The sequence below is a fragment of the Symphalangus syndactylus genome, chromosome 17, assembly GCF_028878055.3.
Source record: "Symphalangus syndactylus isolate Jambi chromosome 17, NHGRI_mSymSyn1-v2.1_pri, whole genome shotgun sequence".
Taxonomy (NCBI): Eukaryota; Metazoa; Chordata; class Mammalia; order Primates; family Hylobatidae; genus Symphalangus; species Symphalangus syndactylus.
The window spans coordinates 24582658-24599639 of NC_072439.2; the positions used below are offsets into that span (position 1 = coordinate 24582658).

General features: G+C 43.8%; 2 protein-coding genes across 10 annotated transcripts in view; one reads left to right on the plus strand and one right to left on the minus strand.

Moving 5' to 3' along the window:
* Positions 1-16982, plus strand: part of LOC129466308 (zinc finger protein 585B) — a 224412-nt gene that overhangs the window by 84426 nt on the left and 123004 nt on the right. The window lies entirely within an intron of this gene.
* ZNF875 (zinc finger protein 875) overlaps positions 10419-16982 on the minus strand; it is a 31702-nt gene continuing 25138 nt past the window's right edge. For 5 of the 9 annotated variants that reach the window (XM_055247848.2, XM_063621255.1, XM_055247844.2 and 2 more), the window contains one exon: positions 10419-12742. In XM_055247848.2, the coding sequence (XP_055103823.1) occupies positions 11079-12742 (1664 nt within the window). In that variant the 3' untranslated portion in view covers positions 10419-11078. Of the gene's footprint in view, positions 12746-16982 lie in introns of all 9 variants that reach the window. The other 4 variants (XM_055247847.2, XM_055247843.2, XM_055247845.2 and 1 more) reach the window with 1 other exon arrangement.

The following is a 16982-nucleotide window of genomic DNA, read 5'->3' on the forward strand; positions in this document are numbered from 1 at the left end:
GAATGCTTGGGTGTGGTGGTTCGTGTGTGACTGTTGCTGCACACCTTTATGCTTGCCGACGAAAGGAGCGGCGGATTTTGTCAGTGCAGGGAGCTTCTGTATTTTAAATCACGTCCCGTGATTGTGGGTAGCTGAATGTGAAAGTGATTGTGGATGAAAGAGACTGTGGCTGAAATTGGGGGTGACCGTTTCTGTTACTGTGAGGATACCACTAATCCGATGTGTGTATCTGACTGTCTCCCGGTCTTACTGTTCCTTCACCCCCATCTCCTGCCATGGGCGGGGTCTCTGGTATCTTTCTTTGAGGCAATCTCGGCGCTCACTGCAACCTCCGCCTCCCGGATTCAAGCGATGCTAGTGCCTCAGCCTCCCGAGTAGCTGGGACTACAGGCGCCCGCCACCATACTCGGCTAATTTTTGCATTTTTAGTAGAGAAAGGGTTTCTCCATGTTGGCCAGGATGGTCTGGAACTCCTGGCCTCAAGCCATCTGCCCACCTCGGCCTCCCAAAGTGAGGGAACCATAGGCATGAGCCACCACGCCCCGCCTGTTATCCTCATTTTTATGCCCCATCTCTGCCTGTACCTAATGTGATGCCAGTCACAGAAGGGTGATTAGATTTCATTACTATGAGGTTGTTTGTTTGCACCAAAGCCCTAAGTAGTTTGGTAGCCCATAGCCCTGGTGTTTCTGCTGCTGTTGTTTCCACCTTTTCACTCTACAACTTTAGGGCCCAGCTTTAAAAAAACTGCCCACAGTCAGGACAAGAATGTGAGCCCGTGAGTGAAAGTTCCAGACTAAAGCAGCATTCTTCCCCATCTCCAGTCCCTGAAAGATCTGAAAAGTGCATCCATGTCAAGATCCTAGTAAGTCAAGATTCTTATGTGGAAGCAAGGGGAAGTTCTTGAGAATGCCTCCTTGGAGAATACGTCCTCCAATCCCCTGCCACAGAGAGCCCTCTAATTGCTAAGGCCAGATAATCTTCTACAAAAGGAGTGTGGGTATTAGGGTAGAACTGATTGCTGTTTACTCTGTGAAATTAGGCTTTATTACTTTCAGAAGAAATCAGATTTTTTTAAAGGCTCTACAAACATATAATAGTTGGGTTGCTTTAATGGGGAAATTTACAAATTCAGTGTTCTTTGGATGATAATTGTGGTTTGGTACTTGACAATTACATTAAACAGTTATTCCCTGGACTTAATTATCAGGAAAGTTAGAGGTCATCTTGGATGTTTCATACCGAGGTGCTGAAATTTAAGATTCTCCATTCTTTTTGTTGAGACAGGGTCTCTCTCTGTCACCCAGGAGTACAGTGGGGCCATTTTGGCTCACTGCAGGCTTGACTTCCTGGGCTCAAGCAATCCTCCCGCCTCAGCCACCCAAGTAGCTGGTACCACAGATGCATGCCACCACGCCTGGCTAAGTTCAGTTTTTAATTTTTTGTGGGGGTGTATATGACTATCTCCTTATATGTCAGTGATTTTTGGAAGGCCTTTTGTCCTTTATTTTTCTTATATCACCAAGTCCAACACTAGTTTAAGTTTGGTCATTTCCACAGATTAGGCAGTGGTTCTGAAAGTATGCCAACTATGTGGCTGCACTGCTAAAACAAAGAATGGTAGTGCTCTGTCCATCATGGTCCAGTCAAGAAAGCAGAACCACAAGGGAATTTAATTACAGGAAACTGACGACATGATGTTGGAGGGCTGAAAGAGCACAAAGGGAGAGATTTGTAACTTGAGGAAACAGCTAACACTCTAGAGCTTAGAGAATGAAAAGGAAGAGTTGGATTTGCCACTACCTAAGAGCTCTGAGGAGGGGGTCTCAGCCCAGCAGTAACTGGTTTTGGCAGTCTAGTGCCTAGGGAAAGATAAAGCATAATTTTCTTTGACCTTTTTTATTAAGATATTTTAAATGAATCCATACTCTAGTATTAATACTAGTGAAGAACCTCTCTACACAATAATTTATGAATTTCAAATCCATATAAATAAAAAATCCGGCCTGGCGTGGTGGCTCATGCCTGTAATCCGAGCACTTTGGGAGGCCAAGATGGGTGGATCACGAGGTCAAGAGATCAAGACCATCCTGGCTAACATGGTGAAACCCCGTCTCTGCTAAAAATACAAAAAAATTAGCCGAGTGTGCTAGCCGGCGCCTGTAGTCCCAGCTACTCAGGAGGCTGAGGCAGGAGAATGGCATGAACCGGGGAGGCGGAGGTTGCAGCGAGCTGAGATCACGCCACTGCACTCCAGCCTGGGCGACAGAGACTCTGTCTCAAAAAAAAAAAAAAACTCCCCATGGCTAACTTCTGGGGAAGATAATTTGCATTTAATGGGTGACTTCAAAGATCCAAGAACTGCATAATTTCCTTTGTAAATGTTCTCATTTGTTACAATACTAAAAAATAAATATTTTTATCCAATCTTACAGTTAGGGGAATTGGGGTGCAGAGGTGTGACAACTTTAAAAAGTTCAGATATGCTGGTATGGGACAGGAAGCAACACTATTTACTTCTCTTTGGCATACATGCCCATGAAGGTAATAAGGTTGATCTTCCTTTATCAGAGCAGTAGTCTTTAAAATGTTTTGCTCTATACCTCTTGAAATAATTTTGAAAAATAATAAAGCCCTTTTTACATTTTTAAATAATGCAAAGATATCATTTCTAGCATTTTTTTTTTATATATAGAGTCTCGCTCTGTCACCCAGGCTGGAGTGCAATGGCACGGTCTCGGCTCACTGCAACCTCCGCCTCCTGAGTTCAAGTGATTCTCCTGCCTCAGCCTCCCAAGTAGCTGGGACTACAGGCACGTGGCACCACACCTGGCTAATTTTTGTATTTTTAGTAGAGATGGGGTTTCGCCAGGTTGGCCAGGCTGGTGTCAAACTCCTGACCTCATGATCTGCCCGCCTTGCCCTCCCAAAGTGCTGGGATTACAGGCATGGGCCATGGTGCCCAGCCTCTAGCATATTTTTAATATTGATATTTTAAAATAACATTTTTAGGCTGGGCACCATGGCCCATGCCTGTAAACCCAGCACTTTGGGAGGCCGAGGCGGACGTATCACTTAAGGTCAGGATTCAAGACCAGCCTGGGCAACATGGTGAAATCCTGTCTCCACTAAAAATACACAAATATGCCGGGCATGGTGGTGGGCGCCTGTAATCCCAGCTACTCAGGAGGCTGAGGCAGGAGAATCGCTTGAACCCAGGAGGCGGGGGCTGCAGTGAGCTGAGATCATGCCACTGCACTCCAGCCTGGGCAACAGAGCACAACTCTATCTCAAAAAATAGTAATAATAGGCCAGGCGTGGTGGCTCACACCTGTAATCCCAGCACTTTGGGAGGCCGAGGCGGGTGGATCATGATGTCAGGAAATCGAGACCATCCTAGCTAACACGGTGAAACCCCATCTCTACTAAAAATACAAAAACAAAATTAGCCGGGTGTGGTGGCAGGCGCCTGTAGTCCCACCTACTTGGGAGGCTGAGGCAGGAGAATGGCATGAACCTGGGAGGCGGAGCTTGCAGTGAGCCGAGATTGCACCACTGCACTCCAGCCTGGGCGACAGAGCAAGACTAGGTCTCAAAAAAAAAAAGTAATAATAAATAAAAATAAAATAAGATTTTTATATCATTCTTTAAAACCCATGCAGTGGAATCTAAATACCATTGCAATTTTATAACCACCATCATTCATTAAACATACATGAGCCAGCTCTTTTTTAACATTTATAGGTACATACACTGTACCTTTTTCTCACAATCATTTCCATTCCACTTTTGTCACTGAAATTTTATCTTAATATAATAATTGATAGGTCAGGTGTGGTGCCTCAGGCCTGTAATCCCAGCACTCTGGGAGGCCAAGGCGGGCAGATCACTTGAGGTCAGAAGTTTGAGATCAGCCTGACCAACGTGGTGAAACCCTGTCTCTACTAAAAATACAAAAATTAGCCAGGCTTGGTGGGAGGCGCCTGTAATCTCAGCTACTCAGGAACCTGAGGCACAAGAATCGCTTGAACCCTGGAGGCGGAGGTTGCAGTGAGCCTAGGCCTCGCCACTGCACTCCAGCCTGGGTGACAGTGAGACTCCATCTCAAGACAAAACAAAAATAATAATAATTGCTTACCCTTAAAAGTCTTAAACTACTGTTTTACTTCGCTGTAACAAAAATGAAATTGTACTTTTTTTCTTCCTACCAAAGGTTCTAAGTGTCAAAAAATTTCTTAAAGATTGATTTTATTATTTTTATTATTTTTTGAGACGAAGTCTCGCTGTGTCAACAGGCCGGAGTGCAGTGGCGCGATCTTGGCTCACTGCAGCCTCCGCCTCCTGGGTTCAAGCGATTCTCCTGTCTCAGCCACCCAAGTAGCTGGGATTACAGGCACCTGCCACCACGCCCAGCTAATTTTTGTATTTTTAGTAGAGATGGGGTTTCACCATGTTGGCCAGGATGGTCTTCATCTCCTGAACTTGTGATCTGCCTGCCTCGGCCTCCCCAAGTGCTGGGGTTACAGGCATGAGCCATCGCACCTGGCCTATTTTATTATTATAATTATTATTTCTCGGTTGGTCAAAATAATATATTTAACATTTTAATATTATTAAACGTACAAAAGGCCACACTTTGGCCCTCCTCTAGTCAAGCAGTTTCCTTCCTGGTGAAAGTCCATAGGCAGAAACACGCCTGCGAAGATCTCACAACCTTCTTTCAGACCATACTCTGGGTATCCAAATCCCCAGGATTTCCTGTTCAAATGGACTCCAGCCTGCTTCCAGAGCCTGTATCTCTTCTGTGTCCAAAGCCCCTTCCCTTGATCTGTCTTCTAAAGGTGGAATGTGCTGCCTATCCACAAAATGTGGCCAAATGAGAGCAATTTGGTAAGGCTGGATAGAGCTTAGATATGCAAGCTGGAGTGTCCACATCTGGGAACAGAAGACCTCTTATGATGTGGGACAAGGATGGCGGTGGGAGCAAAAGGGGACTGGCTGGGGACCTCCATCTGTACTGTTGACCCAGGTCTCTACATGTCAGTGGCAGGCTAGTTTATGTATAAACTATTTTGGAGACCAATGGTCTTATGATGATGGTGGTTTGAATTAGGGTCATCACTGGAAGAGGCAATGAGAAATTGTCAGATTGGGATACAGTTTGAGTGTAGAACTAACAGAAGTTGCTGATGCTTGGTTGTGAATATAGGGAAAGAGAGAAGTTCAGTATAATGCCTAAATGTCTTGAGCCCCTGGATAAATGGTAGTGTTATTTATGAAGATAGGGGAAAATGAGTATGTGGCAAATATCTAGGATGGGGTGGGTGGTGAGGTATCATGTTAAGTCGCAGATGCTTGTTGGATATCAAGAGTGATATCAAGTAGGCATTTAGATATATGTGTGTGGAGCTCAGTGAAATGTTGGTACTAGAGATACAAATTTGGGAATTTCAATTAAGATGCTTTTAATAGGAGGTTATACAATGCTCAACTGAAAGTAGCTTATACAGTAAAGATATTCATTTCCCCACTTAGCAAGAAGTTCAGTTGGCTTAGCAGGTGACCAATTGTAGCAAGAATCCTTCCTCCTGCTCTGCAGTCCTCAATGTATTGGCACTGTTGCTTTATGCGGTTGCAAGGTAGCTGCAGCAGCTCAGGTCCTCACACAATGTCTTCATTCTGTGTCTAGTTCCAGAATGAAATACTTTTGTTTTGTTTTGTTTTTCATTCTTTCGGGTCTCTTCTTTTTTTTTTTTTTTTTTTTTGAGACAGAGTCTTGCTTGCTCTGTTGCCCAGGCTGGAGTGCAGTGGTGCAATCTCGGCTCACCGCAACCTCCACCTCCCAAGTTCAAGTGATTCTCCTGCCTCAGCCCCTGAGTAGCTGGGGTTACAGGTGTGCGCCACCATGCCTGGCTAATTTTTGTATTTTTAGTAGAGACGAGGTTTTGCCATGTTGGCCAGACTGGTCTCGAACTCCTGACTCCAAGTGATCCACCCCCCTCAGCCTCCCAAAGAGCTGGGATTACAGGCATGAGCCACTGTGCCTGGCCCCCAAACATTATCTGACCACACTTAGATAACCACTGTTACATAATAATTAGAATTAAATGAAATAGCTATTTAAAAACTTACTTAGATCAGGAGTGATGGCTCATGCCTGTAATCCCAGCACTCTGGGAGGCTGAGGCGGGTGGATCACCTGAGGTCAGGAGCTCGAGACCAGCCTGGCCAACATGGGGAAACCCTGTCTCTACTAAAAATACAAAAATTAGCTGGGCATGGTGGTATGCAGCTGTAATTCTAGCTACTCGGGAGGCTGAGGCAGGAGAATCGGTTGAACCCGGGAGGCAGAAGTTGTGGTGAGCCAAGATCGCACCACCGCACTCCAGCCTGGGTGACAGAGTGCGACTCCATCTCAAAAAAAATAAATAAAAATTTAAAAATAAATAAATTAAATAAATAAAAACTTACTATGACCTCTTTTAAAATTGAACATTTTAATGGTGACCATAACAGACTTGTGGATTTGAGGTGATATTGTCTCATACTGTTTACCATCTGTTCTTCAAAATTTTCTTTGTGTAGTGTAGTCTACTAACCATGAGAATGGTAGGATGGACAGTGGTTACTCTGTTGGTTTCTGTTGGTTTTAAACATCTAGAGCTGTCATTTCAGGATAGGAAAGATAAGGCACTAGTGAATGGCTTTCTAGACACAGACTGGAAAATCATCAAAACACCAGACTCAGAAGCAGCACATAACTGAATACTTTGTGGTGCTTGCCTCCTAATCAACTTCCAAGTTTGCACACAGGTTTTAGTACCAGGCCAGGCCCAGGTGGACAGCTCAGGTTATCTGCCTCAATCTTCTCTCCTGAGAGGTTCTGAGCAGAGGGCCTAATGTGAGTTTAACAATCAACAGGGTTGGGGCTGGGGCTGGGCCAAAGGATAGAATGTAGCTTTCTACCCCTTTCTCAGAATTCCTGTTCTCTTTGTGTGGCTCCATAGAAACCGTATCCTGGGGTTTGTATCTTTTTAAATCTATTTAAGTCTTCAGGTAGCATCTGTTCTATTTTTTGCTAAGAGTTTTTAACAATTTAAGACAAAATCTTAGTTATATGGATGAATTAAATTGAAAGCTGTATACTATCACACTGGTCTTTATTATTATTTTTGAGACAGTCTCACTCTGTCGCCCAGGCCGGAATGCAGTGGCCAATCTCAGCTCACTGCAGTCTCCGCCTCCTGGGCTCAAGGGATTCTCCTCCTGAGTAGGGGGTATTACAGCCATGCACCATCACGGCCTGGCTAATTTCTGTATTTTTAGTAGAGATGGGGTTTCACCATGTTGTCCAGGCTGGTCTCGAACTCCTGGCCTCAAGTGATCCACCCGCCTCAGTCTCCCAAAATATTGGTGTGATCTACCACACCCAGCCACACTGGTCTTTAAATAAAATAAAAATAAATTGAAAGCTGTGATATTCCTTTTAAAAGTTAAACACTAAAAGAACATGTTTAACTTTGAAATCGTTTTGTGACATAATTTTATGGAAGAGAATAATTAAACTCTAAGACTCTAGGGGATTAAAACTCAATAGTTTTTAAACTATTATAAAATAGTTTATCTCAAAGTATTTTTTTTTTTTTTTGAGATGGAGTCTCGCTCTGTTACCCAAGCCAGAGTGCAGTGGTGCCATCTCAGCTCACTGCAACCCCCGCCTCCCAGGTTCAAGCGATTCTCCTGCCTCAGCCTCCTGAGTAGCTGGGACTAGAGGCGCCTGCCAACACACCTGGCTAATTTTTGTATTTTTAGTAGAGATAGGGTTTCACCATATTGGCCAGGCTGGCCTCAGACTCCTGACCTTGTGATCTGCCCGCCTCAGCCTCCCAAAGTGCTGGGATTACAGGTGTGAGAAGCCATACCCGGCCTCAAAGTATTTTTCTGTCGAGAAGTACGAAAGCCAGCCCATGAATTGCCATGGGGGAGGGCTGGGAAAAGCAGGCCATGCCAAGTACTCCACCTAGGATAACACTTCATAATTTTTTACCAGATCTTCTCACTCTACTCACTCACTTAGATGTTGAACAAAAATTAAGACCTTAACATCTCATACCATTTTGGAGACTGATGCCCTAACTCTAACTCCTTTGAATAAATAAATCTACATTTATTTTTTCCCTAAATTGATAGCCAACAACACAAACACTGAATCTTACAATTGCCATTTTCACACTGATTTGAAATCCTGCTTTATCACATTCAAAATGCTCATATATGGATGGGTTTGTTTTTCTATTTTTTAAAATATGGTTCTAAAGAGCTATTCTAAAAACTTATGTATGAACAAAGACATGTTACTATATAATTTCTATATTTTCCTAATGATTCTTGGAAATTTTATTTTCCAAATAAAATTCAGAATCATTCAGTCTAGTTCCATGAAAAAAAAAAAAAAAAAAAAACAACTTGGACCTAACCTAGTATTTTAAGTTAATTTGTTGAACACTGCCATTAAAAAATATATGTTTCCAATCAGAAGAATGGTACATTTTACAATGGTTGGAAATATTTAAACTCAAGAATTACCTGTAGGATGTTGTTTGGTAATTGAAAGGAGAATAGAAAGTAATTTCATTTTCTATTTCTGCATATTGTGTTTTTACAAAGAAAACACACAATACACTTCTAGTCTAAATACATCAGCCAATAAAAATATCTTCAATGTGGATTCAACCCAGAAACCAGAGAAAACCCCAGAAGGCTTAAGCAAAGTTAAGGTTTTTTTAAAAATGGACCTCTTCCTAAAACCTAGAGCTAGGATACTTGCAGTCACCTAGATATGATATAATAAAACCCTCTTCTACCCATGGACTATCCCTGTCTCCATGAATTAACCATTCCCCAAACTCTCCCCTGAGGCTGACTCTGTGGGGTCATGGTCTGGGGAACACATAGTAAATCAGCCACAGTGTCTTCCAAGTCTCTTGTTCCCAGTTAGGACAGATGGACATCAAAAGACAAGCTCTAGTATTGTTGTCTTGAGGCAGAAATTAGAGAAAGAAGAAAATAAAATTTAAAAAGAGAAAAATAAGCTTTCTATATTAGGCTGACTCATCCTAAAGGCAGTAGCAGGCAAAGCCTGGACCCAGGCGAGGTCTCGATAACATTATCAAAGAAGCAAAGGCTCTAAGGAATGTGCTCTGGAGACTCTCCCAGCACTCCCTCAACATAAGGATAAGAAAAAGTAAAGTTCCCCCTCGAATCCCACCTCCCTCTGTGTGATTGTACCTTGCTCTGCAAGTTTTATGAGGTTATAGATTCCTGTTTTCTGTAACTAGTAACTTCAAGTATTCTGTTTTATCTAAGCAGTACAGTGAAAGTTTTAAGACATGCCTGAGGCAGGCCTGGGCTGCAGCCATCTGGGCACCATAGCAAAGGTTATGAGATAAGCCCATGCAAGCTCTTTTGAGCAAGCCTAGATAACAGCCATCTGGGCTGCATAAGCAAGGGTCGTATGTAATCCTGAGTTATGCACCTGTCACAATTTGATTAACTGCCTTTGTTCTGCCTCTGTATCCTGGCTTTTGCACCACTACGTTTTGCACCACTGTAAGCTTGTTTCAAGTTAGCCCACCCCCTTTGAGAAGTGTGTATAAAAGTCAAATGCTGTCTTTGTTCTGGGCCCAGTTTTTGGATGTTAATCCTCTGGGTCTGAGTGCACTCAATAAATCCTCCTGTCAACTGGGCGTGGTGGCTCACGCCTGTAACCCCAGCACTTTGGGAGGCTGAGGCGGGTGGATCACAAGGTCAGGAGATCGAGATCATCCTGGCTAACATGGTGAAACCCCGTCTCTACTAAAAATACAAAAAATTAGCCTGGCGAGGTGGCAGGCACCTCTAGTCCCAGCTCCTCGGGAGGCTGAGGCAGGAGAATGGTGTGAACCCGGGAGGTGGAGCCTGCAGTGAGCCGAGATCGCGCAACTGCACTCCAGCCTGGGTGACAGAGAGAGATTCTGTCTCAAAAAAAAAAAAAATAAATAAATCCTCCTGTCTCACCCCGTGGTCTCTCTGATCCTCCTTCATTCCCGCAAGTTTCTGTAATATCCAGGGTACAGTGGAAGGAATGTTCAAGTGTACCTGTAAAATGACACTGGAATAGTATTCATTTCCTAATTTCAACCCATTTAAAAGTACTCTCTCCATCAAGTTGCTGACACAGGATTTTTCTCAGCCACACTGCCAACTGAGGACCTCCACAGCCAGCGACAGCCCCCTGCCTGGACCTCACAGCCCTGGGCCTGCGCTGGAGGCGCCCTGCCCTCTTGGCCTGCCTGTGTTATAGCTTATACCCATGTTTAGCAGTTCTGAGTGCTTGTCCTGAGTCCAAGAAGAATGAGGATACACTGACAATTGAAGGGTGAGGATGGGTAGAAAAGAATTTTATTGAGCAAAAGAACAGCTCTCAGTGGAGAGGGGATGCAGGGAGTGGTCCCCAACCCCCACAGCAGGGTGATTTCTCTCCTCACTGCAGCTGAGTCTGGGTCTTTTATGGGCTCAGAATAGGGAAGTACATGTTGATTGATTTGTAAGTATACAAAGGCACCACTCAAAAGGTGGGCACAGCAGTGTAAAAACCAATTAGGAAAGGGCAGGGTATATGTAAAATAGGTGAAGAGTTGGGATCAATCAGAGGAAAGCACACCAAATGGGAAGACAGGTTCTCAATTCAGTACGAGGACTTAGCTGGGACTGTCTTCAGCTTTAAGGTTGGGTTTCACCAGGTACCCACCCCTATCTGCCTGGGCTTTTGACTGCCTCCTGCCACTTTCATTATCTGACCGGGCTTCCACAACCCACCATCCACAGTGAGGAAGGGCAGGGCTCCTGAAAATGAGCCAGCAATTCTCCTTCAGGTGGATGGAGATACAAGTCTTAACCAGTACAGTCTCATGCACAATCACACACACAATGTCTCCACTTTGGTGTCTAGCAATGGCTGAAAAAGCCACAGCACTGTGTGTGTCCCCTGGTGTCTGATGGCAAAAGGCTGTACCACATTCCCTGTACACATAAAGTTTCTATCCTGAGTGTGTCCTCTGATGTCTGATAAGGTTGGACTTCCGACTAAAGCCCCGCCCACACTTTCTGCAAATATAAGGCTTCTCTCCTGAATGTGTCCTCTGGTGTCTAATGAGGTGTGACTGCCGGCTAAAGCCTTGCCCACACTCCCTGCACACATGAGGCTTCCCCCCTGAGTGTGCCCTCTGGTGTTTAATGAAAGTTAACTTAGCACAAAAGCCTTGCCCACACTCCCTGCACACAAAGACACCTGAGTGTGCCCTCTTGTGCCTAAATAGGTTAGGCTTCTGCCGAAACCTTCTGCCACACTCCCTGCACATAAAAGGCTTTTCCCCTGAATGTGTCCTCTGGTGTGAAATGAGGGTGGACTTATCATTAAAGCCTTGTCCACACTCAGCACATACAAATGGCTTCTCCCCTGAGTGCGTCCTCTGGTGCGTGATGAGGGTTGATTTCCGGGTAAAGCCTCGCCCACACTCCATACATACAAACGGCTTCTCCCCTGTGTGTGACCTCTGGTGTTTGTTAAGGTTTGACTTCAGGCTAAAGCACTGCCCGCACTCCAGGCAGACATAAGGTTTAACCCCTGAGTGTGTCCTCTGATGTGTTTTGAGGTTTGATTTCCAGCTAAAGTGACGCCCACATTCTGTGCATACATAAGGCTTCTCTCCTGTGTGTGTCCTTAAGTGTCTGATGAGGTGTGACTTCTGTCTAAAGCCTTGCTCACACTCCCTGCAAATGTAAGGCTTCTCTCCTGAATGTGTCCTCTTGTGTCTGACCAGGTGTGAATGCTGGCGAAAGCCACGCCCACATTCCCTGCAAACATAAGGCTTCTCCCCAGTGTGCGCCCTCTGGTGGGTGATGAGGTTTGACTTCAGGCTAAAGCTCTGCCCACATTCCTTGCACACATAAGGCTTGAGCCCTGAGTGTGTCCGCTGATGGGTAAAGAGGTTCGACTTCCACGTAAAGCCTCGTCCACAATCCTTACACACATAAGGTTTCTCCCCTGAGTGTGTCCTCTGATGTGTGATCAGGTTTGACTTCCACGTAAAGCCTCGCCCACATTCCCTGCACACATAAGGCTTTCCCCCAGAGTGTGTCCTTGGGTTTTTGATGAGGATTGACATACCGCCAAAGCTGTCTCCCCACTCAGTGTACATGTAAGCTGTCTCCCCAGTTGGTGTCTTCTGGAGGCTAAGGAGCTTTGACTCCTCGATAAAGCCTGGCCCAAACTCTTCATATTTGATTTCTCCAAATCCTGAGACTTCTAAACCATGCAATACTTTGTCTGTTTCCTCAAGGTCTGCCTTCTGTTCAGGGCTGGGCCCTATATCCACCACTGTGTTGTCTTCCTTGGACTGTGCTGGCTGTTCTTCAGGTGGGCTGGAAAGTGCCTTTGAAGTGCCATTTTTGCTTACTCTCCCAAACAGGAGTCTGGAGTCTTCTCCCTCTTCAATCCATTCTGCTTTGCCACACAAGCAGAATGGATCCTGCTGTTGTTTCTGATCTTCTGGATAGTGTTTTCCCAGCTGGAGAGGATTTCCTGCCCATAAACTTGAAAACAACTGAGAGAGATGACTCAGCCACACATGTTGGCTGAGAGCTTGCTGATTGGAGAAAATCAGAGGGCAGGAGGGACAAAGTTGAATTTCTGGCTTTGATTCTGCTGAAGAAAGAACATTTTCAGAGGGGCCATAGGTAGGGCTGTGTAAGCAATTTTGCCTTGCCCATTGGTCATTCATAATATATTTACATCACAAGCTATCTCCCAGTTAGACATCCTTCCCAGCATCTATTTTTCATTTCACTTCACACATTACACTTTCTTTTGTTTCTTGTTTTTTTTAAAACGGAGTCTTTCTTTCACCCAAGCTGGAGTGCAGCGGTGAGATCTCAGCTCACTGCAACCTCCGCCTCCAGGGTTCAAGCGATTCTCCTGCCTTAGCCTCCTGAATAGCTGGGATTACAGGCGCCCAAGACCACGCCCAGCTAATTTTTGTATTTTTAGTAGAGACAGAGTTTTGCCATGTTTGCCAGGCTGGTCTTGAACTCCTGACCTCAGGTCAGCCTAAGCCTCCCAAAGTGCTGGGATTACAGGCGTAAGCCACTGTGCCCAGCCCTATGCATTACATTTTCTATTGCAGGAGTTGGCAAACTCACCTGACAGGCCAAATCCAGCCTGAAACCTGTTTCTGTATGGCCTGCCAGCTAAAAATGGTTTTTACCTTTTTAAGAGGTTGAATTCAAAAGAGGGAGACACAGAAAAGAGAGAGAGAAAGGAAGGCGGAAGAAGGAGGAGGAGGAGGAGAAGGAAAAGGAGGAGAAGAAGAAAGAAGTGGCAAATATTGCACGTGTTCTCAAAAACTTAAAATATGACGCCTGTAGTCCCAGCACTTTGGGAAGCCGAGGTGGGCAGATCACAAGGTCAAGAAATTGAGACTATCCTGGCCAACATGGTGAAACCCTGTCTCCATTAAAAATAGAAAAATTAGCTGGCTATGGTAGCACACACATGTAGTCCCAGCTACTCGGGAGGCTGAGGCAGGAGAATTGCTTGAACCCAGGAGGCGGACGTTGTAGTGAGCCGAGATCGTGCCACCACACTCCAGCCTGGTGACAGAGCAAGACTCTGTCTCAAAAAAAAAAAAAAAAAAGGAGGGGACAAACAAAATGAGGAGAAAACAAATGAAAGGCATCTTAACTGGAAAGGAAGAAGTAAAAAAAACTCTTTTGTTCACAGATTATATAATTTTGTATGTATAAAATCTCAAAAAAGCAACTAGAAGTCGTAATTGTACTTAGGTCATATAAGATAAATATATAAAAAAATTATATTTCGGCCGGGCGCGGTGGCTCACGCTTGTAATCCCAGCACTTTGGGAGGCCGAGGCAGGCGGATCACGAGGTCAGGAGATCAAGACCATCCTGGCTAACGCGGTGAAACCCCGTCTCTACTAAAAATACAAAAAATTAGCCGGGCGTGGTGGCGGGCGCCTGTAGTCCCAGCTACTCGGAGAGGCTGAGGCAGGAGAATGGCGTGAACCCGGGAGGCAGAGCTTGCAGTGAGCAGAGATCGCGCCACTGCACTCCAGCCTGGGTGACAGAGCGAGACTCTGTCTCAAAAAAAAAAAAAAAAAAAAATTATATTTCTATATACTAGCAATGACTATTCTGAAAACGAAACTGAGAAAACAATACTATTCACAATAGCATAAAAATAATAAAATGCTAAGGAATAAATGTGACAAAGTAGCACAAAGTTTGTAAAGTGAAAATTAAGGCTGGGCACGGTGGCTCATGCCTGTAATCCCAACACTTAAGGAGGCTGAGGTGGGAGGATTGCTTGAGGCCAGAAGTTTGAGGCCAGCTTGGGCAACACAGTGGGATGAAAGAAAGAGAAGAGAAAGAGAAAGAGAAAAGGAAAGGAAAGGAGGAAAAGAAGAAAGATTTTTAAAAAGAAAATTAACAAACATTGTTGAATGAAGTTAAAGCTCCAAATAAATAGGGAGACAGTCATAGATTGGAAGGCTTACTAAGATGGTGATTCTCACCAAAATTTATCTGCAGATTCAACATAATCACGGTATCAGAACCACAGCAGGCTTTTGTTATTTTTCCCTTTTGGAAATTGACAATCTGATCCTAAAACTTACATTGAAATTCAAAGGACATAAAATAGACAAAACAATTTCTTAAAAAGAAAATAAAGTTGGGGAGTGTATAATTCTAACTTCAAAACTTAATATAAAGCTACAGTAATGAAGATAGTGTGCTACTGTCATAGGAGGAAGATGGAGATCATGGAACAAAATTGGGAGACTAGAAATGAACACTTAGATTCACAGTCAGCTGATTTTTGATAAAGGTGCCAAGGTAATTCAATGGGGGAAAGGATACTCTTTATATGAGATTGTAAGGACAACTGAATATTCATATGCAAGAAAATGAATTTAGATTTTCACCTCAATTTGATACACAAAAATTAACTAAAATGGATTGTAGCCCTAAATGTAAGAGCTAAAACTATAAAACTTCTAGAAGAAACCAATGAAGAAAATCTTCATAACCTTAAGTTAAGAATAAAGTTCTTAGTTACAATACCAAAAGCACAACACATTTTAAAAATTGGTAAGTTAAACTTAATCAGCATTTAAAACTTTTGTGCCTGAAATGACACCATTGAGAAAATGAAAAGATAAGCCACAGACAGGGAGAAATATCTGAAAATCCTATATTGATATAGAACTTGTGTCTAGAATATACTAAAAATTCTTACAATTCAATAAGAACACAATCTAATTTTAAAATGAAGAAAAGAATTGAATAGGCATTTTACTAAAAAAGATATGCAAATGGTTAATAAACAATGAAAAGGGCCAGGCATGGTGGCTCACGCCTGTAATCCCCGCAATTTGGGAGGCCAAGATGGGTGAATCACCTGAGGTTGGGAGTTCTCAACCAGCCTGGCCAGCATGGTGAAACCGTGTCTCTACTAAAAATACAAAAATTAGTCGGGTGTGGTGGTGGGTGCCTGTAATCCCAGCTACTTGGGAGGCTGAAGCAGGAGAATTGCTTGAACCCAAGAGGCGAAGGTGGCAGTGAGTCGAGATCAGGCCATTGCACTCCAGCCTGGGCAACAACAGTGAAACTCCATCTCAAAAAACACACAAACAATGAAAAGATCAACATCATCAGCTATTCGGGAAATGCATTAAATGCACAGTGAAATACCACTACACACCCACTAGAATGTCTATAATCAAAATCAGTGACAATACCAAGTGCTGACAAGGATGTGGAGAAACTAAAACCTTAATATATTGGTAATAGAAATGTAAAATGGTACAGGCACTTTGAAAAACATTTTTCCAATTTTTATTTTTTATTTTTGAGATGGAGTCTCACTCTGTCACCCAGGCTGGAATGCAGTGGCACGATCTCAGCTCATTGCAACCTCCACCTCCCAGGTTCAAGCGATTCTCCTGCCTCAGCCTCCTGAGTAGCTGGGATTACAGGCACCTGCCAACATGCCCAGGTAATTTTTGTATTTTTAGTAGAGATTGGGTTTCACCATGTTGGTCAGGCTCATCTTGAACTCCTGACCTCAGGTGATCTACCCACCTCGGCCTCCCAAAGTGCTGGGATTATAGGCGTGAGCCACCACACCCAGTCCCAATTTTTAAAAAGGTTAAACACAAACATACCATACAACCCAGCAATTATACTCCCAATTATCTACCCAAGAGAAATGAAAACGTATGTCCACACTAAGACTGGTATATGAGTGTTCATGGCAACACTATTCACAATAGCCAAAAAGTGGACACAATCCACATGTCCATCAACGGGTAAACAGAAAAACAAAATGTGGTATATCCATACAAAGGAATACTATATAGCAATAAAAAATGAATTACTGATACATGATGCAACTTGGATGAACATCAAAAACATTATGCTAAACAAAAGAATCCAAGTATAAAAGACTATATATTTCGGCCTCACACAGTGGCTCACGCCTGTAATCCCAGCACTTTGGGAGGCTGAGGCGGTGGATTACAAGGTCAGGAGATTGAGACCATCCTGGCCAACATGGTGAAACCCCGTCTCTACTAAAATACAAAAAATTAGCCAGGCGTGGTGGTGTGCACCTGTAGTCCCAGCTACTCAGGAGGCTGAGGCAGGGGAATTGCTTGAACCCAGGAGGCAGAGGTTGCAGTAAGCCGTTATCACACCACTGTATTCCAGCCTGGTGACAGAGCAAGCCTCCATCTTAAAAAAAAAAAAAAAGAAAAGACTATATATTTCACAATGCCATTCATATATGTCTAGAAACAGCAAATCTATAGACAGTAAACAAATCAATGGTTTCCTCTGATGGGAGGAGGGATGAATGCAAATGG